Genomic DNA, 26,747 nt, shown 5'->3' on the forward strand with positions numbered 1-26,747 from the left:
TCATTCAGCGTCCAGGAATGAATCGGGGCTGGGTAGCAAAGGTTCGTAACGACAGCCCCGAGCAATGAATTTCTTAGCCGCTCTGAAACTCTTTAGTTAGACATGGAAGGAAGGTAACTGAAGTGAATAGCCTCAGTTCTGCAGAACAATCTCACCCAAGCAGAGAGAAAGAAAAAGCCGACCAACCCCGTGTTTCTTTCAGGGGTGACATTTCTCCCCACCGCGGGTGATTTGCAGAGACACTGCGGTTACCCCTCGGCAGCTATTGCACAGTATGAAAAAAATCCAGAGACTAATTGTATCTCCTCTCCGGGAGCGCTGGGCGCTGTTAGCTGGTGTGATGAAGTGTGGTGAAGTGATGGCAAGTTACTGCCACAGGGAGCAAGGAGGGAGGGGCGTTTGGATATGCGAATGAGGGGTAGAAATCTCTCTCTCTGCATCTCTTTCCAGCCATAAGATCGATCAGTGAGGGCAGGGGAAGTGTCAAGATGGGATCTAACTAATCATCTTTCTCTCTCTCCTCCCCTCCACCTATCTCTAGCCCGCTTGATTTTCCTACCTACGCTGGTCTCTGTCCATAGATAGACCCTTATCTCTAGATCTATTTAACCTCTCCTCAATCTATCCATCTCTTTCCCTGTCCTTGTGGCTGGTATTGTCTCTCTTGCTTCTCTGTATCCTGCGCCTCTAGCACTAAACACCCATCATGGGTAAATGCAAATCTTTTCAGGCCCCTTGGGGTTTTTCAAATGGGGAGAGTGGAAGGGTTGGGTTTCCCTTAACCCTACTGCACAGCTTTAACTCATCTTTATGGCCCTTCAGCTTCAGTTTTTAGTTTATTTCATTCCCCCCTGGGAATTTATCAGTGTTTATTACCACCACAATAAAAACAGGCGAAAAATCCGTGCAAAAAACGATTCATAATTTTTCTGGGAAAATATCGGGATTTATTTTGTTGGATGGAAAGACGGGGGGAAAAAGTATTCAGCAGATTAATGCTTTGAATTCCGGTCATCGATGTGGATTGCTGCAGGTAACACAGAACTCAGAACACAAGGCCACCACTGAGTTTAAGAAAACAATCCCTCTCTAATCCCCAAATAAAACTTCTCATTTGAATAAAGCGTTTACTGTTGTAGACTCGGAACTATTAGCCTATAAATATTTACATTTAATAATTGGGCCGCACCATTTGCATACATTCAACTTCATCTTTTTGGTTTTTTTTTAAACTTTCGGATACCTCCTTGTGTTCTGAACCGTCTTCCGGTATAGATTTTTGTTTTCTTCCCATTTTAGCGGGTCAGCTCTTTAAACCGTTTTCTGCTAACAGCTTGAAATGTGTACGTGGTGAGCGTGAGATTCATCAGTTCGTTCAGATGCGCCCGCACTTCAGAGCTCGTGTGCGTGCCTGTGTTTATTGCTGGGGTAGGCAAGCTATGGCACGCGTGCCAAAGGCGGCACGCGAGCTGATTTTCAGTGGCACTCACACTGCCCGGGTCCTGGCCACTGATCCAGGTGGCTCTGCATTTTAATTTAATTTTAAATGAAGCTTCTTCAACATTTTAAAAACCTTATTTACTTTACATACAACAATAGTTTAGTTCTATATTACAGACTTATAGAAAGAGACCTTCTAAAAACATTAAAATGTATTACTGGCATGCAAACCTTAAATGAGAGTGAATAAATGAAGGCTCGGCACACCACTTCTGAAAGGTTGCTGACCCCTGGTTTATTGTGTGTAGCTTCTAGACTAAATACATATAGCCTTGCTTCATAAACGGGGAGCTTTGCATATCCACACAGACTAATGTATGATCAGAATACAGATCTCATGCAATGTATTGTATTTGCCTAATAAAACAAGTTATTTTTTACATATTTGAATTATACAAAAGTAGGGTGAAAAAAAAAATCAGAAAAAAACGGAATTGCAAAACCCGGGAATTTTTCAGTACAAAGTGGTTTAAACTGAAAACGAAGGGGCTTGCTCAGCTTGTCTATTTCCTCCTTCCCAGGTGGAGTGATGATGGACATGTTGCTGCTGTTCTGGGTATTTGCCCGCCTTGCTTTTACAGACGCATTTATCTTTGGGGACAGTGCAGGTAAGTCGGACACCCTCCGAACCGGTCAACAGGCAGCTTTGCGATGGCTGTGGCCAAAATCCATTCAAAGCTGATTTGACAGGCAATAGGGTCTAGTGCATTAGGGCACTGGGCTGCCCCTCCAGAGACCTGAGGTCTAGTCCCAGCTCTGCCTCTGACCTTGGGCCAGTAACTTCTCCTGGGTCTGTCTTGTCTAGCTGGATTCAAGGCAGGGACTGTCTCCTGCTATGGGTATGTGCAGAATGAAGCCCTGATCCTGGCTTGGGCCTCTAGGCCTTATTGTAATGCTATTACAGGCAGGGCTGGTAGTACCGCCTCTTATTAAGGTTGCCCAACACTTTCCATTATAAGACCCTGTTTTCAGTTGCTTTTAACTTTGCCAAACTTAAACCACCTGGGCTGCAAATTTTCCATGCCAGGTGTTTGTCTTAGGCTGAATTTTTTTTTGGGGTGGCGGGGGGGATTTTTGCTGAAATAGATCAACCAGTTCTGAAAGCAAGGTCAGGAATAGAGATGTTCTTTGACCCATGTTACAGAAGTCAGGCGACCTTTCTTTGACAAGCTTTAACACCCACTCCCCCCCCACACTTTGGAGCAGGGACATGAAATGTGGTAGGGGGGTGGCCTCTGTATCCGGGAACTGCCTTTTGCAGCCCCTGTGAAAATCCACTTGAATTTGACCAAGTCTTTGGTGAGAGAGGAGGGGAAGTTTGCACATGCCACACCGAGACTTAGAAAAGATGGGCTGGAAGGGACCTCAAGAGGTCACCAAGCCCAGCCCCCTGCACTGAGGCAGGACCAAATAAACCCAGACCAGCTCTGACGGGGGTTGTTAAAAACCTCCAATGATGGGAGATTCCACAAGCCTGCTCCAGCGCTTACCTGCCCTAGAGTTAGAAAGTTCTTCCTAATATCTCACTTCAATCTCCCTTGCTACAGATTAAGCCCCTTACTTCTTGCCCTGCCTTCCATGGACACAGAGAACAACGGATCCCCATCCTCTCTATAACAACCCTTCATTTATTTGAAGACTTATCCGCCCCCACTTCCCAGTCTGCTTTTCTCAAGACTAAACATGCCCAAGGCTTTTTTTTTTAGTCTTTCCTCCTAGGTCCGGTTTTCTAAACCTTTGATCACTTGGATTGCTCTCTTCTGGACTCTGTCCACATCTTTCCTAAGTACACCCAGTATGCCCGCTGGGGTCTCACCAGTGCCGGGTAGAGCGGGACAGGTACTGCCTCTCTCTTACGGATGACACCTGTTCCTACACCCCCCCAAAACGATATTTGCCTTTTCCAGGACTCTGTCCCATTGTCCGCTCATTCAGTTAGCGATCCGCTAGAATCCCCCGCTCCTTTTAGCAGTATGCCCCTTAGTCATAGGTGGTCTTAGATTTTAGTGTTAAATTCCCTGAAGATTCTGCCTGCACCGAACGAGAGCTTGGAGCCGAGCAGGAATTTTCCTGCCATTACAGCGCTGGGCTGCTACAGGGGGCAGGCCCGTGAGCTGAGAGCAGGCAACCTTGTGCTCTCAACGACCTCCCTGCTGGGCCCACGCTAAGCTTGCAATGTCAAGCCCTCAAGAGTTAGGAAATGCCAGAAAATGCCCCCCTTGGTCATCTTCATTATGAGACAATCTTTAATTACATGATCACATACTCCATTGTCATTATCATATATCATTACATATATGACAGAACAAGGAGTAATGGTCTCAAGTTGCAGTGGGGGAGGTTTAGATTGGATATTGGGAAAAACTTTTTCCCTAGGAGGGTGGTGAAGCACTGGAATGGGTTCCCTAGGGAGGTGGTGGAATCTCCATCCTTAGAGGTTTTTAAGGTCAGGCTTGGCAGAGCCCTGGCTGGGATGATTTTGTTGGTGTTGATCCTGCTGTGAGCAGGGGGTTGGACTAGATGACCTCCTGAAGTCCCTTCCAATCCTGATATTCTATGATTCCCCCATCCCAGGGCCCCTGCCTCAATAGAGGGATAGAGGGTGCTCTGGGGACGTATCGGGGGGTCTGTAGGACCCCTGTTGGTGCAAAGCTGGCTTCAACCAAAGGTTGCTAATTGGTGTGCCTCATTTTCTGGATGCCTGACTCAAGGCCCTAGGGCACGAGCAGCAGAAGGGCCAGGCGCTCACAGCGACAATGGGCGTCAGTGGGAGCTAGGCTTTGAGCCTATGAAGAGCTACACGATGCTACTTCGTCTGTGTGCCTCAGTTCCCCCTCTGTAAAATGGGGATAATCGCACCCTGCCCCCACACGGGGGGCTTGTGAAAATAAAGTCATTAACATCTGCCAAGTGCCCCGATACCACAGTGATGGAGCACCAGGGAAAAGACCCCGAGGAATGTCACAGGTTCCTTCAGGGCTTGGCAGGCCACCTCTGGGCTGGGCACAGCTCCTCTGTCTCCAGCACCTCCCATCAGCCTCTCAGTGGGTGGGGTCTGTTCCCGCTTGCCACCCACTCCCCCAGCCGGCCAAACCCCAATCCAGGTCAACAGGAGAGTCCAGATACAAACTCTGTGGTCCAATGTCTTATACCGGGTCTTCAGTCTGGATGCACCCCGTTCGTGCCAAAGCTTTACCCGGCCCATCCTACAAGGGGGTGTATGCGTGGGGAAGGGTAATAAGGGAACCCCCCCTCAGGGTGCCAGCCCACAGCCCTTGTGTTAAGCAGCTAGGGTCTGTCATTTCTTACAATCCCTCACCTGGACTATGTCCTACCTTGGCCTGTCTGCAGGTGTCTCTCTCCCAGTGCTGCATTCTCCAAACCTTTCTTTCCTTGGTTCTTCGGGGCTTTGTGTAATTTCCTCTGTTGCTGACAAGCTTTCTCCCAGCAACACTAGTGTCTCTGGCACCCACCCTCCCCTGCCAGAGCTGCAGCCTTCCCCCCCCACCCGCAGCTGTGGTTAATGGGCCAGTGAGTACCAGCTGGAGAGGTAACTGGCCCATCTATTAACCCCTTCCTGGCTGCCACAGCATGAGCTCTGTACCTCCCAGCACAAGGCAATCAGCCCTTCTGTCTTCAGAGCAGGGGCTGAGCGGCAGTGGGTAAATTAGGGCCTGGGGCCATGCAGTGAACAACAAGCAGAAAGCAATGCACCCCATAGCAGCTGGCTGAGTGAGCCCTGGCATTGAATAAAGCAGGGGTCCCGCAGGGAGGGGTGTCAAACCCACGCATGAAGTCTGTGGGGTTACCCCCAGGGTGAATTTGCCCTAGAGGGAGGTTTCCTGAGCTGTCCCTGGGTATGTTTTAGTTAGGTCTCTCCGGATACCTCTACACTGCAGCCTCTAGAAGGCATGGTCTTAACGTGGGTTAGTTAACTTGGGTTAAAACAGCAGCGGAGACACAACAACTCAGCTCCCAACGTGGGTTTGTACAGCACCGAGCACATGGCGTCCTGGTCAATGACTATGTGCTAAGGTAATACAAATAATAATATAAGGGAACCTGGGGTTGAACTTGGAGCTGCTAACCCGACTGTCCATGTTTTCATTGCTCGTTTAACCCTACCTGGGAGCTAACCCAGCGCTCCACATACACGCAGGGCGTTGCAGTCAGGGCTCTGCGCTCAGCCCCGTTGTCAGTGCGACTTTAAACGGAGCAAGGTCCAAGCAGACAGATGTCACACTGAAATCCGGGTCCAGAGAGGGAATCACAGACAGTTAAAATGACTGAGGGATCAGACGGGGAGCAAAGACAGCAAAGCAGCAATTGATGCACGGGGTGGCGTAAGTGTCTTTGTGTCCATGTGCGTGTATGTTACCAGTGACCTCTGATGGATGGAATCATTACTGCTCAATTGTGTCATGGACCCTATACTGCACAAAGCGAATGAGGCTTCTCCTGGGCGACTGCTGACCTTTTATTTCCTCCCTCTCCCCGGCAGATGACCTCAAGGCTCTGAGAGTCTCCATCGCCAAACACCCGCCTGTCCGGGCAGTGCTGTCGGGCACCCTCACCATTCCCTGCCACGTCACCTACCTGCGTCCCCAGGCCACCACTACCACAGGGGGGCGCCGGGCGGCGCTGGGGGCGCCCCGGGTCAAATGGACCTTCATCTCTGAGGGGAAGGAGGCTGAGATCCTGGTGGCCCGGGGGCAGAAGGTGAAGGTGAGCAAAGGCTACTGCAACCGCGTCTCCTTGCCCTTCTACTCAGCCTCGTTCACCGACGCCACTTTGGTGCTGAGCGAGCTCCGGTCCAACGACTCTGGGATCTACCGCTGCAGCGTGCAACACGGCATCGAGGACGGGCATGACCAGCTGGAGGTGAAGGTCAAAGGTAACAGCCCCCTAACCCTAACATCTGTCGCGGGGCTGGGGGTGGGGCGGGATTCAGGGCTGGCACAAGCCCCAGAGGGATCGTAATTGTCTGACTGCATGTATAAGCCACGCCCAGTGCGTGGGGCCGTCTCCCTCTATCGGTGGCTGGGCCAGTACAGAGGCTGACAGCCTTGGGTCTTTTAACTCAGGGCTGGATGTGTCATGCCACACCCCTGGGTGAACGGTCAGTGGCGGGGATTGAACTGGGGACGTCTGGTTGTAAGCGCACGAACCTCTAGTGCCCGAGCTAAAAGGCCTGTCTCTATTCGCTAATGCTATAATAGCGTTATTATATTGTATTATTATTGTATTACTACATCTTGTTATTCCCTGCTTGACTTAGCTTTCGGCAGCTCGTGACTCTACGTGGAGGGGTTAACCCTTGCGTCGAGATGTGTAAACAGAGCCCCGCCACTAACACAGCGTGTACTCTGTCGTCCTCTAGTGGCTGATCTACTAAAGGATAACAGCCTACTACAGCTATCACTTCTTGTTCAACACAGCACAGACAGCTAGTGCTTGCAGAAGGGCCAGCGTTTAATAATTGCTGACAACTCTCGCTGATCATACGTTATTGCCAGGACTGCAGAGAAGTTACTATTTATTTCACTGTGATCGATTTTCCTGGCAAAACCAAACAATTTCCTTAATGCACTTGGCAGGCTATTTCTCCCAGTTTCAATTAACTTTGCACACTTCTAATATTCAAGTGTTAATCTCATAAGATTCCCCGTTTCCTCCCTCCCTCCCCGGAGGCAGGTTGTACTGCTTATGGCAAAAGCCCCTTGCAAAGTCCAGCTGGCAACGCACCCTCTCCTCTCCTGCCTCCCTATCCCTTCTCATTGTTTTCAGCCTTTCTTCAAAACCGGCGAGAAGCCCAAGCTCGCCCATTCATTTTAGAAAAATTTCCGGCTGCTCCGATTCCTTGCCTGACATTGCCAGACCTGCAATTTACACCGGAGTGATGGGCAGCCCTTAAAGGATGATTTCCTCTGCAGTTTAGCCGTGGCTCGTTAGTGGCGGGAAAGCACGGTCTTGTGGTTAAAGTTTCGAAGCAGGAGTCAGGACTCTTGTGTTCTGTTACTAACTTGCTGGGTGACCCAGAGCAAATCATGTCCCTTCTTTGTGCCTCAGTTTCCCTATCTGTAAGGGGGGACGGGACACTAATGATTCTTGTGCAGCTCAGAGGGAAACAGAGTGCTAGTTTACATCCCGAGCATTGCACAAAAGGGCAAAACTATGACTAGTATTAGCACTTATACAGCATGCTCCATGTATATATCTCAGACTTCCTGAAGATGGGTGTTTTCATCTCCCTTTGACAGACAGGGAAACTGAGGCACGTAAAGACGGGAAATGAGGTGGCCGAGGCCACAAAGGAAGTCGGTGGGCAGAACCGGACGTAGAACCCCCCCTCTCCGGCTTCTTTGCTCTAACCCCCATCCCACACTGAGTGGATGGTCGTGTTTTCAGAACAGTCCAGGACCCAACGGCCGGAAAATGAAGAGATTCAGGCTAGAAATAAGGTGCAAATGTTTAACAGCGAGGGGCAATCAGCCATCGGAACAGCTGACCTCCGGGGAGGTGGGGATGAAGTTCTCAGGCTTGTGGTATGCAGAAGACCAGACCAGATGATCAAAATGGTCCTTTCTGGCCTTAAGATTTTGCGTAAGATCCTATGATGGGTCATAGGAGGCTACTGCTGCATGCAGCAAGCGAATGGACCGCTGGAGCTCGGACTCAGGGCGTACAAGGCCTAGGCTAGGGGTTCTCAAACTTCATTGCACCACGCCCTTCCGTCTGACAACAAAAATTACTACATGAGCCCCGGAGGGGGGATCAAAGCCTGACCCCACCCGAGCGCCACCGCCGCGGGCAAGGGGGCCAAAACCAAAACTCTGAGCCCCGTCATCCAGGGCTGATGCCCTTGGGCTTCTGCCCCAGGTGCTGGGTCTCGGGCTTTGGCTTCCGCCCTAGGCCCCAGCAAGTCTAACGCCAGCCCTGGTGATCCCATGATGGCTGATGGCGAGTGTACAGTACTGCACCTCCCTAATCCCCTTGGATTAATGGCCTGCAGGACATTTGCCAGGACAGTTAGATGCTGTTTCACACTCTGTCCTCTAGGGGTGGTGTTCCTTTATCGGAAGGGCTCCACGCGCTACGCCTTCAACTTTGCCAAGGCTCAGGAGGCCTGCGCCAGGATCGGGGCACAGATCGCCACCCCCGAACAGCTGTACGCCGCCTATTTCAGCGGCTACGAGCAATGCGACGCGGGCTGGATCGCGGACCAGACGGTCAGGTGGGCAACTCACGCAGAGGCTAGATTGAGGTGGATGCGAAACTCACATGACACATTGTTCACCTGTGGAACTCACCGCCACTGGATATTAAGGAGATGAATCATGATGAGTTCGAATACGGGGCAATCCACTTCCCCAGTACCAAAATGGAATTCTTCCTATGCCATTGTATAGTGATGATGATATGTATTACAACAGTGCCTTGAGACCCCAGTACTGGACTGGGACCCCATTGCCCCTCGGCACTGCACACACCCATAACGAAAAGATGGCCCACGCGCCAAAGAGCTTGCTGTCTAAGACAACGTACGTGGCTTTGATGAACTTTTCTCCAAATTAAACACTGATTAGAGCAGGCTGAAATTTTCCACCTGCAACAATTCCAAAGGAGTTTGCAAACTGTAGCTTTTGGGCACAGTTTGCAATCTCCGTAACCTGGAGATTGCAAGCAAGCGGTCACGACCACCTTGCCCTTCCCACGTAGCTACATGGGATAGCTGATTGGCTTGGAGGAGACTCCCGAAAAGGGAAACGTTGAAAACCACTGCGCTAGGAGCTTCATTGAACCCCATCGTTGTCAAAGGAAAGACTCCCATTGATTTCAATGAACTTCAGAGCACAGTTGCTGATCACCTAATCAACGGGCCCTAAATGGGCAAACATTTCCAAATGGGGCCACTGACTTCGAATGCGGGGGTTTGGATTGCCTCACTTGGATTTTTAGAAAGTGTTGGCTCCCCCCAAGGTCAGCTGGAGCTGCAAGTGCTTCTGGAAATCAAGCCCCCCAGGCTGGTCTCCAAGGGGGTGTCCCAAAAACCAGTGGCCACTTGGGTAGCTCCCAGCAGAAGGTTTAGGTGACCCTGGTAGCCCTACCCCAAGGGTTTAGCAGCAGCATCTGACCGGCTGGCTCCAGCCGTCCTTTTCTCTCTGTGGAAAATCACTACTTGTGTTTCCTCATTCCAGGTACCCAATCCACACCCCTCGTGAGGGCTGTTATGGAGACATGGATGGGTTGCCGGGGGTCCGTAACTATGGAGTAGTGGACCCAGAAGACATGTACGATGTCTACTGTTACGTTGAGGATCTGCACGGTAATTATGACGCCAAAGTGCATTGTGTTCTTATCTGCCTTAATGGCCCATGCTGGATCAATCCAGTCCAGTTTCCTGTCTTTGACAGCAGCCAGTACAGGGTCCAATAAACCCCATAATGGGCAATAGAGGAACAAACTACCCACATGGCTTGGTGCAGGTCCTGGCTGGGGGTGCGGGCTCTGGGGTAGGGATGAGAGGTTTGGGGTGCAGGAGGGTGCTCCGGGCTGGGATTGAGAGGTTTGGAGAGCGGGAGGGGGATCAGGGCAGGAGGCTGGGGTGTGGGGAGAGGCTCAGGGCGCTTACCTCAAGTGGCTCCTGGAAGCAGTGGCATGTCCCTTCTCCGGCTCCTACACGGAGGCGCGGCCAGGTGGCTTTGCATGCTGCCCCATCCGCAGGCACCGCCCCTGCAGCTCCCATTAGAGAGCGTAGGAGCCGGAGGGGGCCATGCCGTGGCTTCTGGGAGCCGTGTGCTGCGGCCCCGATCCAGCGACCAGGCCGAAGCGGGGCCGAGCCGCGTGGTGCAGCTCGCGGGCCGGATATGGCTCGCGGGTCATAGTTTGCCCACCCCGTCTTAGATAGTGCTCAGAGATAGATGGCAGCTAATGGATCCACTGGGAGTTTGTTCGATATTGTAATTTGAAGGGTGGGGTGGGTCATGCGGCCGTAGGAAGCCATAAGAAAGGGTGGGGGGAGGCTGAAAGAGCCCTCTTTCCTGGACTGGCCGAGATCCTCTTGGCTCTGATTCCTTCCCCCTTCATCTGTGTTTGCAGGAAAACTCATCTTGGGGACCGCCCCAGACAAATTCACCCTGGAGGAGGCCAAAGCTCACTGTAAGAAGCTGGGAGCGGAGATAGCGACCCCGGGCCAGATGTACGCGGCCTGGAACGAAGGGTTGGACCACTGCAGCTCGGGCTGGCTGGCTGACGGCAGCGTCCGCTACCCCATTGTCACCCCGCGGGAACGGTGTGGAGGGAGCCAGCCGGGAGTCAAAACCGTCTTCCAGTTCCGTAACCAGACTGGATTCCCCGACGCCCAGAGCAGATACAACGTGTACTGCTTTCGAGGTAAAGGACCCGGCTCCGGGGCCACAGACAGATTTGCCTGCAGGCTGCCGCCTGAAGCCCGTGTTGCTGCACCATAGGGTGAAATGTTCCCCCGTGCTGAGGGGCCAGCGTTAGGCCTCGGTGCAAGAGGGGCCTTGTGCTGCTCCTCAGAGTAGAGGAGAATTTAATCCCGTCGTGCAGGTCGCCGGCAGGCTGCCAGTGCTAGATGCTAATGCACCGGGATAAAGTAGGGATGCCCTGCCTGGTACAGATGCCCACCTCTCTGGCTTTTTATTTTCAGCAGTCTGCCCGGAAAATGGCTCTTGAAGGTACAGATCCCGCGTACGTTGCTAAAAGTATCTGGGCAGACATTTCCTTCGCCGCCCAGGGCCTGATTTTTCGGAGGTGTTGAGCTCTCTCCGCTGCCTTTGCCTCCCACTGAAGTTTTGGGCGCTGAGCACGTCTGATGCCCCGGGGGACAGGCCGAGGCAGTAATCTCCCGCTTTCTTTTTGCCCACAGAAGAGACAGAGGCTTTCACGGAGTCTCCAGAAAAATACCGAGCCACTGAGGCCGAGGGGACCAAGGAGATTGTTACAGTGACAGAAAAGATGGAGGAGCTTCAGCTGTCCAAAGCGGAAGTGGAGAATGAGTCGAGAGGGGCCATATACACCGTCCCTCTTTTTCAGGGCATGAGTGACACTGAGCAGCCAAAGCCAAGCAGTGCCCCTGAAGAGGCAACAACTCCTGTCTCCTGGGAACCCCCGCTAGATAACTCCGTCTCCTCAGATCTAGGACTTCACCCACCATCACGTTCCCCCGAGAGCCCAGCCAGTCCCGAGGCAGGTCTGATCAGCAGAGATGTAAAACCAGGGAGCCCTGCCCGTCCAGCTGAGGAAGGGGAAACGGGGAGAATTGGAAATTGCACAGAGACAGCCAGGAATGGTAGGTAGAGAATCCTCTTTAGTGTGATCAGGGAACGTTTTTAAGGCGATGGCTAGAATGGGGTCACGAACGCAGCTTTGAAGGCATGTGCCCAAAGCTCCAAGGTCCATAGGGCTGGTATTTTCAAAGAAGCCAAAGGGATTTAGATACCCATGTTACAATGAGAGTTGGGCACCTTTGACAATCGCAGGCTGATCCAGTCTCTCCTACAGGTGGCCCATTGTCAGGATCTCTCCAAATACTTTCCCTGGCAATATTTATGGGGAGAGCTGGTTGAAGAACCAGTAAAACAAAACGGAATGAACATTTTTGGATTTTTTTTTAACTGTTTCTTTGAAACCTTGACAAAATGTTTCAACATTTTTCTATCCAGGGGATCAAAAAACTGAAAAACATTTGTCAGACACATTCAGCTTCGTTTTCCCCCAACTGAAATTAAATGAAAAAATCAACATTTGCAAAAGTCCCATTAGCTCAAACTAGCGTTGGGCTTGGTGCTGAAATCCCCTGAAATTCATGGCAGGTTCAGAACCTGGATCCAGAACCCAATTTGGCTGATGGCTGCTTCCTTCCACTTTTAATAGAATAAAAGGGGTGAAAAGAGAGGGAAATTCAGATATTTATGAAAAGTAAAACATGTGCACAGAGCCAGTTCATTTTGTAGTTCTGGCAACAAAGGACTTGGAACCAGCTCTTCACCTTGTGTAAACGGCCTCACTCAATTCGTTTAAATGGGAGTTCACACCAGCTGAGGAATCTGGTTTATAGTTGCCAGACAAAACACTGTTAAAATTGAGTTAAGGTTGATGTTAAGTTCGCAAAACAAGGAGGATGGGTAGTCTAGTGGTTAGGGCACTAGCCTGGGATACAGGAGACCTGCATTAAATTCTCTTTTCTGCACAGACTTCCTGTGTAAACTTGGCCAAGTCAGTTAGCCACTTGTGCCTCAGTTTCCCATCTGTAAACTGGGGATAATAGCATCGCCCTATCTCACAGGGTTGTTGTAAGGATAAAAACATTGAAGATTGTGAGGTGCTTGAGATATAATGGTAAGAGGGCCATATAAATACCTAAATAGACATAATATGGATGATCAACTTAAGGGCAAATGTTAGAGAGATGTTGTGATGATCAATGACAATATTTTTGTTTTGAAATGTTGGTTTGAAATGAAAAATATGGTTTCATCACGTTGAATCATTTCATTTTGATTGAAATTGCTGAAATATTTAGCTCGGACATTTCCGCTTAGAAACTTTTCGTATCGCGAGAAGTTTCGATGTTTCAACTTGTGCGGAACGGGAACTTCATTTGAAATGTCGACTTTTCCCTGGGGAACGAAACCCCCCTTTTCCAGGCAGCTCTGGTTGTTCATCCTGAAGGAGGCAGGAGGTAGTTTGATCACTGTCTTTTTCATTTGAATTTGGCAGAGGAAGAACATGGAACTAGCCCGGAACAAACCTTGAGCTCTTCGTTGGAGGGAGAGAACGTCAGGACTGCTAAAGAGAAGCAGCCATCGGGCAGCAGCCTCAAGGGATCAGATGGGGTGCAGAATCCAGTTCATCCCACTGAGATGGCTCCAGGAGAGCCCCAATCCACGGTCCCCCACGCAGCGGTAGAAATGACTGATGGAGACATGACCACCAGCCCTACAACTGCGCCAGCGGAAATCTCACCGAAACTAGCCGGAGCTGGTGATGCAATCAAACCCGACGTATCTCATGTTCCCGTCAGTTCCCACCAAGAACACGGAGAGGACCCCGCAGAAGAAGGCAGCTCTGCCGATGTCTTAGAGGTGGATTTCATCCGTGGTTCTAAGCGCCCAGAGGTCATTGCCGCGAAGAAGGCAGATGCTCACAACACCAGCTCCAGGGGCATCGAGGAGGACTCTGGGGTGCAAAGGCACTCTCCTACCGTCGCTGCTTCTGCCGCCCCAACTGCAGGGTGGAAGGCAGAAGATCTCAAAGAACCAGGTCAGGAGCTCTCTGTGGAAGGTACCCAGACCTATGCCACCCTGCCAAGTGGGCTTGTTTCCGGGTTGAGCAGTACCCGCTTCCCTGACCCGGGTGCTTCTGAAGATGCAGAGCCATCTGGAGACGGGGCTCTTGGCCCAGCGTGGCCAGAAGCCACCCCAGCGATTCAGGATACCCTGCTGTCCGTATCCCCTGGTATGGGACAGTCCAGCCTCCAGGAGAACGAGGAGCGTTCGGGTTCTACCTGGCTTCTGCTGCCGGCTGCCACCCGCTCCCAGGCGGAGGACGTCCGCTCTGCCTCCCCACCGGAGGCGACGATGGTTGCCCTCACTGTTTCGCCCACGGAAGTAGGCCAGGTCCATACCGTGCTGCCGCCCATTGGAAAATCTCCAGCAGAGAGCGACAGCCACTTGGTGGGACGCAAGGGAGTGCAGCTGCCTGACTCCAATGCAAGTGGCCTGTTGATAGGTGAATCATCTGAGGAGGAGAAGGCCATCGAAGAGCAAACTGTTCCCTTTGCTACCCCGGCACCAGCGGCCATCTCCCCCACGGGTACTCCTGGAGAGCCAGAAGGGGACAGATGTTCATCCACCGCCAAGCACGACCTCACCTCCACCACTGCAGATGTCTCCAAAGAAGCATCGGGCTCAGCGTTGGAGGGGATCCCTTTCACAGACACCCCTTTGACCGCCACCCACCCTCTCCCCGTCCTGCCAACAGACAGCGCCAGCCTGGGAGCAGGGCTGAACATTTCAGGTAACCCATATGGCTGTGCTGCCTTGGCCCTCTGGGCAGCCGTATACATTGGCCTCTCGCACTAAAAACCTCCCTTTCACACTCTGCTTTCCTCTGTCTGTCCATTTGTCTGTCTGTCTTTCTCTCCCCCCCCCCCCCCCTTCAGCTGGATCAGGGAAGTTTAACGTTCCGGAGAAGCACATATTTGTCAAACAAATTGGTCTCAACCGCGCATGCACTTTAAATCTCTTGCTACTTCTATGAAGTGTTTTTAACAACTGTTTCAATGAAAAAAAAAAAAAGTACTATGACGAAACACGGTACTAATAAAGGGAATTAAAAGCTTTCTAGAACAAAACCACCTTGGCTAGATCTGTGCTTCCCTTTGTCCTTATTGGTCCATTGCCTTGTGTCTTATTGCAATTTTCCTCATATGTGTGTGTGTGTGTGTGTGTGTCTCCCACTGATGAACTAATTCTCTTTACACCTGGCCTAAGACCTATGGGCCAGATTATAAACCCCTTATATATAGTGGGCCTGATTCTCATTTCTCCCGAGGCCCCTCTGCACAGCTCTGCTGCTGTACCGTGTTATTGTCTGCATTGTGATCGTGTCTTGAAAAATTCTGCAAACTGACAAACCAAACCAAAAAAAAAATCAGTTTGGGTAAATGGAAACATTTTGAGCATTTTGAAATATTTCACTTGGATTCTGACTATATACCCCCCCTTTTCCAACCTTTTTAAAGTCTAAATTAAATTACATTTTGAAACAAAAAATTGTTTGAACTGAAAAAAAAAAAAAACCCCAAAACCATTTCATTTAGAAAATGCCGAAACAGAACATTTCTTTTTCCACTTTGGTTTGGGCCAGGAAATTCGTTGAAATTGACCCTTTCTCATGAACAGTTTCAGTTTTGGTGAAAAAAACATTTAGTCAAAAATTCCTGTCTAGTTCTAGCTGCTATCGCTTGGGCTAAGGTTGTCTAGCTGGGCCTGTAACAGATTTATCTCCTCTATGAATTGGCAAAGAGGGGGACCTGGAACCTATGCTTACCAGAGGGCTAGAGTTATGTCTGGGGAGCCCCAGTCAGGGATCAGGAACAAACAGAATGAAAATTTTCATCCAAAACTTTTTTTCGCTGAAGAGTGCAGGTTCAGCAACACCAAAATGTTGGCCAATTCATGTCAAAAAGAAAACCAAAACCAAAATTGCAAAAAAAAAAAAAAGTCCAACTGTTCCATTCTGAGAATTTCAAAATGAAACGTTTTGATTTTTTGGTTCAAAATGACTTTTTGTTTAAATTATTTAAATTTTTAAATATATTTCAATTAAAAATATTTTTTTTAAAAAATGCTCAAAATTCAAGCGAATCATTTTGCTCCAGGTTGAACAAAGTGTTTCATGTGACCCAAACCTACGTTTTTTCAAACTTTTCAATTTGCCCAACATTTTGAAAAATTTCATGTTCAGTTTAATTCGAACCAACTTTTTCCTCGATTTTTCTGAATTGCCAGAGAACCAAAAAAATGTTATTTTCCCAACTCTGATCGGGCCTCTCGTGCTAGGAGCTGTACAAACTCACAGAAAAGAGACAGTCCCTTACCAAAGAGCTTCCAATCCAACAAAGAGGGCAACTCTTAATTAAACCAACAAAAGTCTAGTATATTGAAAATAATGGCCCAAACCATTGGAGTAGTGAAGTAAGAATTAAATGTAATTATGACCACCAATAGGATAGGCTCTCATGTTACATTTCAGATGAAAGAGAATGCCTCTGGCAGCAGGGCATTGTGGGTCAGTGCTGAATCATAGGGAAGAGCGCCCTCTGCTGTCACAGAAACACAACCTCCTGCAGCAACGTCAGACATCTCCCATCTATCTACTCACCCACCTAGCCTGATCCACCCCAGCTCATCAGCCGATATGGCCCATTCATTCAGATCGCAGGTGAAGTGAGGGAGATAAGGAGACAGCACTGTGATTCTAAGGAGAAGGATGTGTCCTTATCCCTTAGGCTGTCGAAGGGCGTGCCGATTCTGGGATTGTAGCCGCTGGTGGAGCTGTGGTAGAGTCAGACGCATGATTAAAGCCATGCAACACACTCTATGTTGGCCTGGGTTTCCAGGGTCCGATCAATTGTGCATAGGCCCTGAGTGCAGATGCCGCATACCCCGAGAGAAGGGGATCTTCTGCCGACCTAGGAATACCACCTCCCCGGACAACGTTAGCTCTGCTGACGGCAACATTTGCAGGGTAGACCAGGACCAACTGGAGAGAGGGAATGTTTAGGGTGGCTTTAAGGAAGCCGCACCAGGCACAAAGAAAAATTTGGGCTGCAGACCAAGACATGTTACCTATTGCTCAGAGCAGAACAGTCTCCGTAAGGGAGGTATCCATCACATGGGGGGCATTTTAGGTGGGACCAGATGTCCCGATTTTATAGGGACAGTCCCGATTTTGGGGTCTTTTTCTTATATAGACTCCTATTACCTCCCACCCCCCGTCCCAATTTTTCACACTTGCTGTCTGGTCACCCTGGGTGGGACCAGACAAAGCACTTGGAGATTAGAATGGGGAAATGATCCTTAGACATGGTCTGGGGTAGGGGGGGCTGGATGACCTCCTGAGTCCTTTCCCTCTTTAAGAAGCTCGCAGAGGCCCTGATCTCCTCACTCAGAAACTCCCACGAATCCAAAATCTTGCGATGCTCCCGGCAGAAAGCATGGGCTGGCTCCGACGTGAACCAGTCTGGTCCCCACAAGCCCTGCAGCCGTTCTCGGTCTGATGAAAGCAAACGCTGCTGTGATTATCAATACTGTATGTGCTGTGCATTCCCCTGTTTAATCCCTAACCCAAGGTCAAAGGCAGAGCACATTGATTTTAGTGGGAGTTAGTCAGCAAAATCCCTTGGAGAATCTGAGCTAAGATCACACATCAAGTCTGCAGCAGGGGATGAAACTCCGGACGCCTGGGTCCCCGCCTAGCAGCTTATAACCACGGGGCCGTCGTTCAGTACTTCATGCAGCACCCTGTCCCCAGTATTGGTCACTAGAGCTGCTTCAGAGGAAGATACAGAAGAACCCCTGCAGTAGCTAGATTCAGGATAGGCAGCCGGCCCTGCCTAGCAGAGACGCTCTTAAGCCTTGAGGAGGTTTTTGCTTTATATCTATTGCTAGCCTCTGGGCTTTTTTAGCATTTACTATTCTCCGCCTGGCTCTTCTTGTTATCCGCATCAACCTCCCGAACCTCTTCGACTCCTGCTCCGTTCTCAGCCTCAATGACTTCCTGTGGCGAGGAGTGCCTCAGTCTGGTTTGAATGCCTGGTGCGTCTGGACCACGTAGGAAAGATGGTGCTGTGGTAAGCGCCCTCGCCTATCGCTTGGGAGACCTGTATTCAAGTCTCTGCTCTCTCATGGACTTCCACTGTGAGCTTGGGCGTCTCACTTAGCCTCTCTGGGGCCCAGTTCCCCCTCTGTCTAAGGGCTGGTCTTCACTACCCGCCCGGATCGGCGGTAGAAAAATCGATCTCTCAGGGATCGATTTATCGCGTTTCGTCGGGACGCGATAATCGATCCCAGAATCGACGCGCGTACTCCACCAGCCCAGGTAGGAGTAAGCGCCGTCGACGGGGGAGTCACGGCGGTCGATTTGCCGCTGTCCTCACAGCGGGGTAAGTCGGATCAGATACGTCGCATTCAGCTACACTGTTTGCATAGCTGAATTTGCGTATCTGAAATCGACCCCCCCCCCAGTGTAGACGTAGCCTAAGGGAGAAAACAGCACTGCCCTGCCTCCCAGGGGGCAGTGAGGATAAGTACATTAAAGATTAGCGAGATGCTTGGATGCTATAGGGATGGGACACAGCTAAGTACCTATTTGTATCATGGACCAAAACCCTATGGTGCTGTGCAAACACAGACCAAAACTACAGTCCTTCCTCCAAAGAGCTTGCAGTCTATGTATGAGACAACAGACGGGGTGGGGGGGAGAGCGTACAAGGAAACTGACAAGAGTGATCAGCACGCTAGGTCTCGGGTCACTTGCAGCCTAACCAAGAGAGAGAATCGTGTCTCGTAATTTAAGCGGCTAGCAATAACTTCGAGATCACAGGGGCTTCAGAGGCCCAGCTGGAGAAAAGCTACAGGACAAGATGTTGAAGCGTCATCTGCAGGGCAGCTCATCCAGTCAATCTAACGGCAAGCGTCCGGCCTTGCCTTGCGAAGGCAGTTACCAGAGGCCATTCGCTTACCGTGTCCGGATTCTTGTTCGGCTGAATGGGTCAGAAGGGGGTGGAAGCATCCAACCGGTTTGCAAAGCCTTAATGGCGGGAACGCTCTTCTGATGCATGGTCTAAAGGAGGCATTTGCTCTCTAAGGCCCAGTGAGCACAAGTAGATCCAGTCCCAAGCCTGGGAGTGACCCACAGTAAAAACAAAGCGAGCACAGCTACAAATAAAGACATTAAATTAGTGAACTAAGGATGGGCTGAGGGGCAGGAACTATTCGGTTCAACGCTCGCTTCTGGCAGGAAGTGTGGTCTAGTGGGTAGAACAAAACTTTAGGCATCAGGACAGCTGAGCCTTGAGGTTCAAATATATTCAAGCTAAAGAGCTTCCTTGTAGGTAGCAGCAATGGGAGGCAGTTTTGCCTAGTGGATAGGACAGTAGCTGGAGACCTGGGTTCTAGGCTTGGCTCTACTGGTGACATTGCTCAAGTTCCTGTCTCTCTCTCTTTCCCTCTTTGTCAGTTTCATCATCCATGAAACAGGGATGAGGACAGATCTGCAAATGAAAAGCTCAGTAGTGGAGCTCAGGGACAATGCCGCCTGCTGATGTTCGTTAGGGGGTGACATTTTCAAAGCCAAATAAAAGATTTGGACGCCCATTTGCCACTCAAATTAAAATCTTAACCTGCATGTTTAGAATGCGGTGACCACTCTAATCTCAGGGGGGAGCCAGGTTAGTCTGTATCCACAAAAACAACGAGGAGTCCGGTGGCACCTTAAAGACTAACAGATTTATTTGGGCAGAAGCTTTCGTGGGCTAAAACCCACTTCTTCAGATGCAACACGCTAAGTAACTCTCAAAAGACACCCCTGTCAATAGCCTTGGAGGAACTTGATTTTAAATTTTTTTATATAAGATTGATGTTTATTTTTAAGCATTTTTTCAATTTTTAATCGATTTAAATTTTCCCGGTGACTTAAGCCCCATAATTTTGTGCATTTCCCCCCCAATTTTTACTGATTTACATTTTCACAGTTGCAGGAAATTATGGGAAGGGCAGGCAATGTGGGGGAGGGGGAGAGATCAGGCAATGATTACGGCAAGAGATGTTCAGATTAAAAAAGTTAATACTTTATAACCGTTAGAACACAAATTGTCACCATCACATGCCAAAATATACAAAGGGCATATCCCTAAACCGAACTCTAAGAAGTTCTCAAGCCGCAGTTTGCTTCCTTTGCCTAGCTGTACATTTCAATTGTAATTGAGGGAAGTATTTTTCCCTGGGTTTGTGTGTGCGTATGGCGCAATTGACGCTTATCGACATTCGCCAATAAAAATCACATCCTTCCAAGTCCGTTAGTGAGATCACTGTAATTCTTCCTTGTTTTATAAATGGGGAAACTGACGCACAGAATACTTTAACTAATTCAAGGCGACAGAGCCTGGGAATGGGACTCTGATTTACTGGGGGCGAGTGCTTGATCATTAGCCCAGGCCGCCATCCCCCGAGGGTATTTCCCAGCTAACGTGATTCTCTATCCCCGGATGAGTCTGACTCTTAGCTCAGTCCAATCTAGCAGGAGGGGCCCCACCACCAGAATTCATTCCTATTCCTGGGGAGACAGCAATCCCTTCTTGAGATGCACGTCACCACCCCCGCCCCCTCATGGCTTCTCAGACCGTCCTCCCAGTGCGAACAGAACGGGCGGGAGATCCTCTTGCTCTGAAAGAATCCACCTTCTCCCTAGCGTCCACTCCATCCCCGGTGCCCACCAATCCGACGGCCGCCACTGAGCTCACACAAAGACAATGTTTTATGTTTGGTTGTAGAATTATTGAATGTCCCTCCTCACCCCCTGCCCAGCACTTACCTTTTCTACGGATCATTTGAAAGGTCAAACGGCCCCCACCACTCAGGTCTGTCCCGTCGTTCTGCGGGATGGAACTAAGTTTGTAACGGTGTCCGAGAGCGCTTGCTGCGTCTGGGGTGGGGGTTGCTCTACGCGGGTCTCCCAACATGACTGAGGTTCCCGCGCAGATGGAAACTTAAACGCTGGTGCTGCCTCTTTACCCGCAGCGGAGCCCCCGACATGGGGGTGTCCGGTCACACTCAGCTCTCCAAGAGGATTGGGGCATTCAGTTCTTCATGATGCCACGAGGCTGGCTCGTTGCTCTGCCTTTCTTGTGAGCCTTAGGCCTGGACACAATAGGCCTCCTTCTGGTGTAAGATCTGACACAGAGCCAGAACTTTAGGGGGCATGCTCAGGTCTTGCAGGGGGAATGTGTGGGGGGGTTTGAATCCTGCCCTCTCCCAACACTTGAGAGGGAATTGTGGGGTGGCAGACTGGAGACTTTACACTGCATTCTGGGCATCCCATCTCCAAAGATTTGGCATCAGCAGGAGAGAGGCCTGAGACCCCGTCGCTGGCTCCTGGAGAAGTCTGGAACAGTTGCAGCCAAGCCCATTCTCTCGGGGTGCTGCTCACCTCAGATTTGCTCCCAGTATTAATGCCACTTGGGACCCCAGGGCTCAGCTGCCCGCTTCACTCTTTGCATGTGCTTTCAGATGACTGCATCCCAAACCCTTGCATGAACGGAGGGACCTGCAGCGAAGAAGGAGACCGCATCAGCTGTATCTGTCTGCCAGGCTATGGAGGAGACAGCTGTGAAACAGGTGAGTCTGGGCGCGCACCACAGACACAGCCTGAAATGCTGTTGTGTTTTGAGGCAACATAAACCCGCAGCCCGCTTGGGCTGCTAATTGTGCTGCGTGCCACGGGCAATTTCAGGGCAGCAGCCGGGATAGAACCCAGATCCGCCGGCTCTAACAGCCAGCTGAGCTCCAGTGGTGGAGGGGCCTATGATGCAGTTCCGATTCTGTCCAGGAATGGGCAGTGGCACGCACACACCAGTTTAATAAGAAGAAGTCGTCCCTGGTCTTCAAACCAACCATGGGACCTTGCTGGTTTTTAATTTCAAGGGAGTTCAGTGGCAGAACCGGTGGACGCTAACTCTGTAGGGCATAAAACATAGCCCTTGTGTAGCCCCGGAGCTGCAGGGACCCCATGCTAGCAGTGAGAGAGGACCTCAGGTCTACCTGACCCCATCTGTCCATGGCCTCTCTACTAAGATAGCCAAGAAGGGGGCAAATTTAATGCCAACCAAGAAGGTGCTTTTGTTATGTGGACACGTCTTCAACTGGATCATGACCCAACAATTCAATTCACAACAGAGGGTCCTGTGGCACCTTTGAGACTCAAAGGTGCCACAGGACCCTCTGTTGCTTTTTACAGATTCAGACTAACACGGCTACCCCTCTGATAATTCAATTCACATAGGCCTCCACCCGTTTTGTGGGGCTTCAACTCAAAGATCTAAAGATGACTGGCTACATACAGCCCCCTAAGCCCTCCTGCTGACTACAGGGCTTCACTGCTGAATAACACAGCTAGAGAATAAGCAGGATAAAAAGTGTCCTGAGCTCACGCCCTGGGACAAATGACTCGCGCTGTGGGACGGACAGAAGTTCCGTTTTGCGAAGGATTCCAAGATTTTGAAATTGATCAAGTATTATTTTACCAACTACAATTGATTAATAACAGTAAAAGCATCCAGATTGGTTAATAATTAAATCACACAATGCTTTAATATCACGTGCTGCCATGAGCCACAGGAGACACCTTGAAGAGCCACTTGCGGCTCGCGAGCGTTAATCTGAGTATCACTGACATAGTCCAATGGAATATGGATCCACCAGAGTTTCTCCAACGAACTCTACATAGGACCCACATTTCTCAAAGAGACACATAACCACAATCCTAGGGAATGTCTACACTACCCGCCAGATCGGCGGGTAGAGATCAATCTATCGGGGATCGATTTATCACGTGTAGTCTAGATGCAATAAATCGATTCCCGATTGCTCTCCCGTCGACTGCTGGACTCCAGCTTGGCGAGAGGCGGAAGCAAAGTTGACGGGGGAGCCGCGGGCGTCGATCCCGCGCCGCGAGGACGCAAAGTAAGTAATTCTAAGTCGATCTAAGATACGTCGACTTCAGCTACGCTATTCTCGTAGCTGAAGTTGTGTATCTTAGATCGATCCTCCCCCCGAGTGTAGACCAGGCGCTAATTACAAACACTTAAAGTGGAACAAGCCTGTTAAAAGAATGTTAAGGTGTCTATGCACCGGGGCAAAACATACCCAGAAATGACATGCTGGAATAAGCTATTTGAATAATTAAGGCTCACCAGACCTGTTAAAAGTTAAAGAAAATCCAATAAATAAATCATGAAAGACCCAAGGTTGGAGGGAAGCAAGACGGAAAGACAATGAACGAATGAGATCTAGAACGCCTGCATCTCCATTGCTTGCTACCTTGGGCGGTCATTTAAACCAGTGCAATGCGAGTGCGAAACATTCTGATGTGGTGTAAACGGCTGAGCTAGGCACAAAGCAATGGAGAATCAAGCCTATAAAATGCAATAGGAGAATTGTTCTGTTCAGAGAGGACTCTGGAATTCATGTGCATTTACATTAACATCCCTTTGCCCTGTACAGACACGCTTGTTTCTCTCGCTTCTCCAGGCATCTCGTCTCTTTCTCCTCTCATGGGCTCTCTTGTTTGTCCTCTTTCCTTCTCTCCAGATCTGGAGAAATGCAGGCCAGGCTGGAACAGCTTCCAGGGGTCCTGCTATAAACATTTCGCCATCCGAAGGAGCTGGGAGGATGCAGAAACCCAGTGCCGGCGTTATGGCGGCCACTTGGCCAACATCATGACCCCCGAAGAGCAGAACTTCATCAACAGTAAGCAGCATTGCCTTCAAATATCGGGAGCAAGGCCTCCCTAGAATTATGAGCTAGGGGCTTCAAAATCCTGAGAGTTAAAAAAAACAAACACAAAAAACATTTGAGCTCCTTTTTATTTGCCTTCAGGTTCCAGAGGCTAAGGAACATGCCTACACTGCATTGCAAACGGTTGTCTCTAGCTATGTGCAGATAGCCACACACGTTTGTGTTTGTAAGTTTGTTCCTAGGTAGTTGCTGTAGCTTTGGGTCCAGGAACTACAATTCCCAGGATGTACTGCAGAGAGGGTGAGGGCATTGGGGAAGGAGAGAGGAAGAGCAGGAGAAATGAGAATATGAGCTGCGTGAAGGAGCGAGGGGAATAAACCTTACCCTTGCGGTTATCTAGCTTCCCGAGTCTTCCTCACAGCGGTTGAGGTACAAAAATTGGTGACGAGCACTAAAAAACCCCAGCGAAACAGAAATCTAACTGTCTTAGGGTTATCCAAGTGCCTTATCATTCCTGCTGTTGCTGCTCCCAGGGAAACTCCATCCTAAAAGCCTGCTGCTGCCGGCAACTGCAGCTTGCTGAGAAGAGAAATTTGAAGGAGCCATATCTATTTTTCAAAGTGCTTCTTTTCCTCAGCTGGCACGTTCCCCTGGCAGTTCTGAGTACCCAGCTGCACTGCGAACAGAGTTTTATGGGGCCAGTCAGCAATTCTGTGACCAGAAAATCTTCCCAGCGGATTGTTCTCCACCTTTCTTGCTGACGCCTCCAACTTGCTTCCACGCTTATTACCATGACGCATGTCCTGCTTCCACTGTTCTTCATGCCTCCCCCAGGAGATCCATCACTGTTCCCATGGGAACAGTGGAGGTCTTACTTCAGCAACTATGTGCTTGCTGTAGATACTTCTCCATATACTCCAGAAAAGCAGAAAGACTTACTGCTTCATTGCCTTGGGCCCGAAGGACAACGAATCTTCAAACATCTTCCTCCTTGTCCTGACATACTGTAAAATGTGACTCTCTCAGCCCTGGAAGATCATTTTAATCCTTTAGTCAATGTTATTGCTGGATGCTTCAAGTTCTGTTCCCGTGTACAGATGCCACCTGAGCCCATCGACTACTACATGGCTGCCTTACGTGAGTTGAGTGCAACCTGTGAATTTGCCATTTTCACAGATGAAATGATCAGGGATCAAATTGTCATGAAGACAGACACTTCCAAGACTGTCTGAAACTATGCTAAGTAGACATCATTGAACCGGTTGACTCATCTGAATAGGTTTCTCCTATCATTCTCGCAAGGAAGCCTAATGGTGCCCTCTGCACGTGTGGACTTGAGAGCTCTAAATTCCAACATAGTGGTGGATTGTCATCCTCTAACCAGTGAAAAGTTGCTCACCTTGAAGGAAGCAAGAATTCTTATCACCCTTGATTTATCCTCAGTGTACCCCCAGATCCCCTTAATGGAAGTATCCCACATGTACACAGCTTTCTTCACTCCAGAAGGCTTGTTCCTATTCAAACGGATGCCATTTGGGTTAGCCTCTGCAGCATCTGTATTCCAGAGAATGATGCATGTGATCTTTAGAGAGATAAGGCCATCCTTTCAAGAGGCCAGTCTGGTGTATGGCAAAGATGATTCTGAACATGATGTCATCCTAACCAGGGTTCTAGAAAAACTCCAACAACCTGGACTTACTATCAGCAAAAAAAGAAAAAGGCAATTCTGTACTGACTCAGTGACATATCTAGGTCCTATTAGCTCTTGGAATGCCATACAATCAAAACCAGACTTAGTGAAAGCCATTTGCAAAGCATCAGAACTGGACAATAAGGACAAACTTTGATACTTCTTGGGCAGGGGTTCTCAAACTGGGGGTCGGGATCCCTCAGGGGGTCGCGAGGTTATTACGGGGGGGTTCGTGAGCTGTCAGCCTCCATCCCAAACCCCGCTTTTCCTCCAGCATTAATAATGGTGTTAAATACATTAAAAAGTGTTTTTAATTGATAAGGAGGGGTCACACTCAGAGGCTTGCTACGTGAAAGGGGTCACCAGTACAAAAGTTTGAGAAACATTGTTCTTGGGACTGTGAGAATACTATTCAAAGTTTGTACAGCAGTTTGCTCTGAAAGTAATTCCTTTTTGTCATCTCCTAAAAAAGAACGTGCGGCTTGAATGGGATGAAGCGCGCAAGAACAGCTTTAACAACATAAAACATGCAATTTCCACCAGCCCGACTCTTAGCTCGTTTGCGTCTGAGATGATTGTCACCACAGATGCTTGCAAGGATGGTCTTGGTGCTGTCTTGACTCAGCTAAAAAATGGATGAGAAGTCACTATTGCATTTGCCTCAAGAGCCCTGAGTGCTCCAGAAAAAAAAACGGATCATGTCATCGAGAAAGGTCTGGCATGTTTCTGGGCAGTAAGACACTTCAGAACCTACCTGTGGGTAGGAGATTTATCTTGAGATCGGACCACAAACCTCTTTCAATTCTATTCACCATGCTAGGTTCTGGTCGACCAACTCTGGTCAAGCATTTGAGCGCTGTGAAGGAGTGAGGGGATAAAACTTACCTTGGCTGTTCTCTAGCTTCCCAAGTCTTCCTCACAGGGGCTCAGGTACAAAATAAACCAACGTCTGTGGGACCTGGGTTTGTACACTCGGTGTTTCCAAGACCGTGCTTGAGCGTCCTCACTGCATTGTAAACCTGGATGTACAATTGCTGGGCCTGGGTCTCACAGCTGGGCTAACGCGTCCACACTGCACTACACCGACCTTCTGCCTCAGATCTGTGGCTTGAGCTGCATCCACACTGATAGGGCTTGGCCCCAAGTCACAGCGGGACTCAGGCTCTGCCCTCCACCCCCAGCAGGATCCTAGGACTCGGGCCCCCAGTGTTCACTGACCTGAGTCAACTGATTTGTGTGTGGACAGAAGGGGCTGGGCTCAAACCTGAGTCAGAGCCCAGCCTTGGCGTGCAGTGTAGACAGACCCTACACATTTTTGAGCTTTTCTCTGCAACCACGATGGTTAGAAACTTACTTTTGTTTTTCAGTGAAAGCTGAGGGCTTGTCTAGAGGAACAAGTTAATTCATGATAAAGTGGGGTATAAATCTACATTGCGCTCGCCTGCCGTGCACCATGTCCGTCTGATCCTGCTGCCGTGCACTGAAAATTCCCTAGTGCACTTTAATCTACT

General features: G+C 49.7%; 1 protein-coding gene across 3 annotated transcripts in view; it reads left to right on the forward strand.

The window, feature by feature from the left end:
• The window catches only part of BCAN (brevican), a 52,609-nt gene that overhangs the window by 19,264 nt on the left and 6,598 nt on the right, over positions 1-26,747 (forward strand). For all 3 annotated transcript variants that reach the window (XM_054011361.1, XM_054011362.1, XM_054011363.1), the window contains exons 2-10: positions 2,022-2,108; positions 6,002-6,394; positions 8,560-8,734; positions 9,699-9,826; positions 10,600-10,893; positions 11,393-11,815; positions 13,246-14,544; positions 21,321-21,428; positions 23,400-23,558. In XM_054011361.1, the coding sequence (XP_053867336.1) occupies positions 2,030-2,108; positions 6,002-6,394; positions 8,560-8,734; positions 9,699-9,826; positions 10,600-10,893; positions 11,393-11,815; positions 13,246-14,544; positions 21,321-21,428; positions 23,400-23,558 (3,058 nt within the window). In that variant the 5' untranslated portion in view covers positions 2,022-2,029. The remainder of the gene's footprint in view (positions 1-2,021; positions 2,109-6,001; positions 6,395-8,559; positions 8,735-9,698; positions 9,827-10,599; positions 10,894-11,392; positions 11,816-13,245; positions 14,545-21,320; positions 21,429-23,399; positions 23,559-26,747) is intronic.

Source organism: Malaclemys terrapin, chromosome 21, assembly GCF_027887155.1.
Source record: "Malaclemys terrapin pileata isolate rMalTer1 chromosome 21, rMalTer1.hap1, whole genome shotgun sequence".
Classification (NCBI taxonomy): Eukaryota; Metazoa; Chordata; order Testudines; family Emydidae; genus Malaclemys; species Malaclemys terrapin.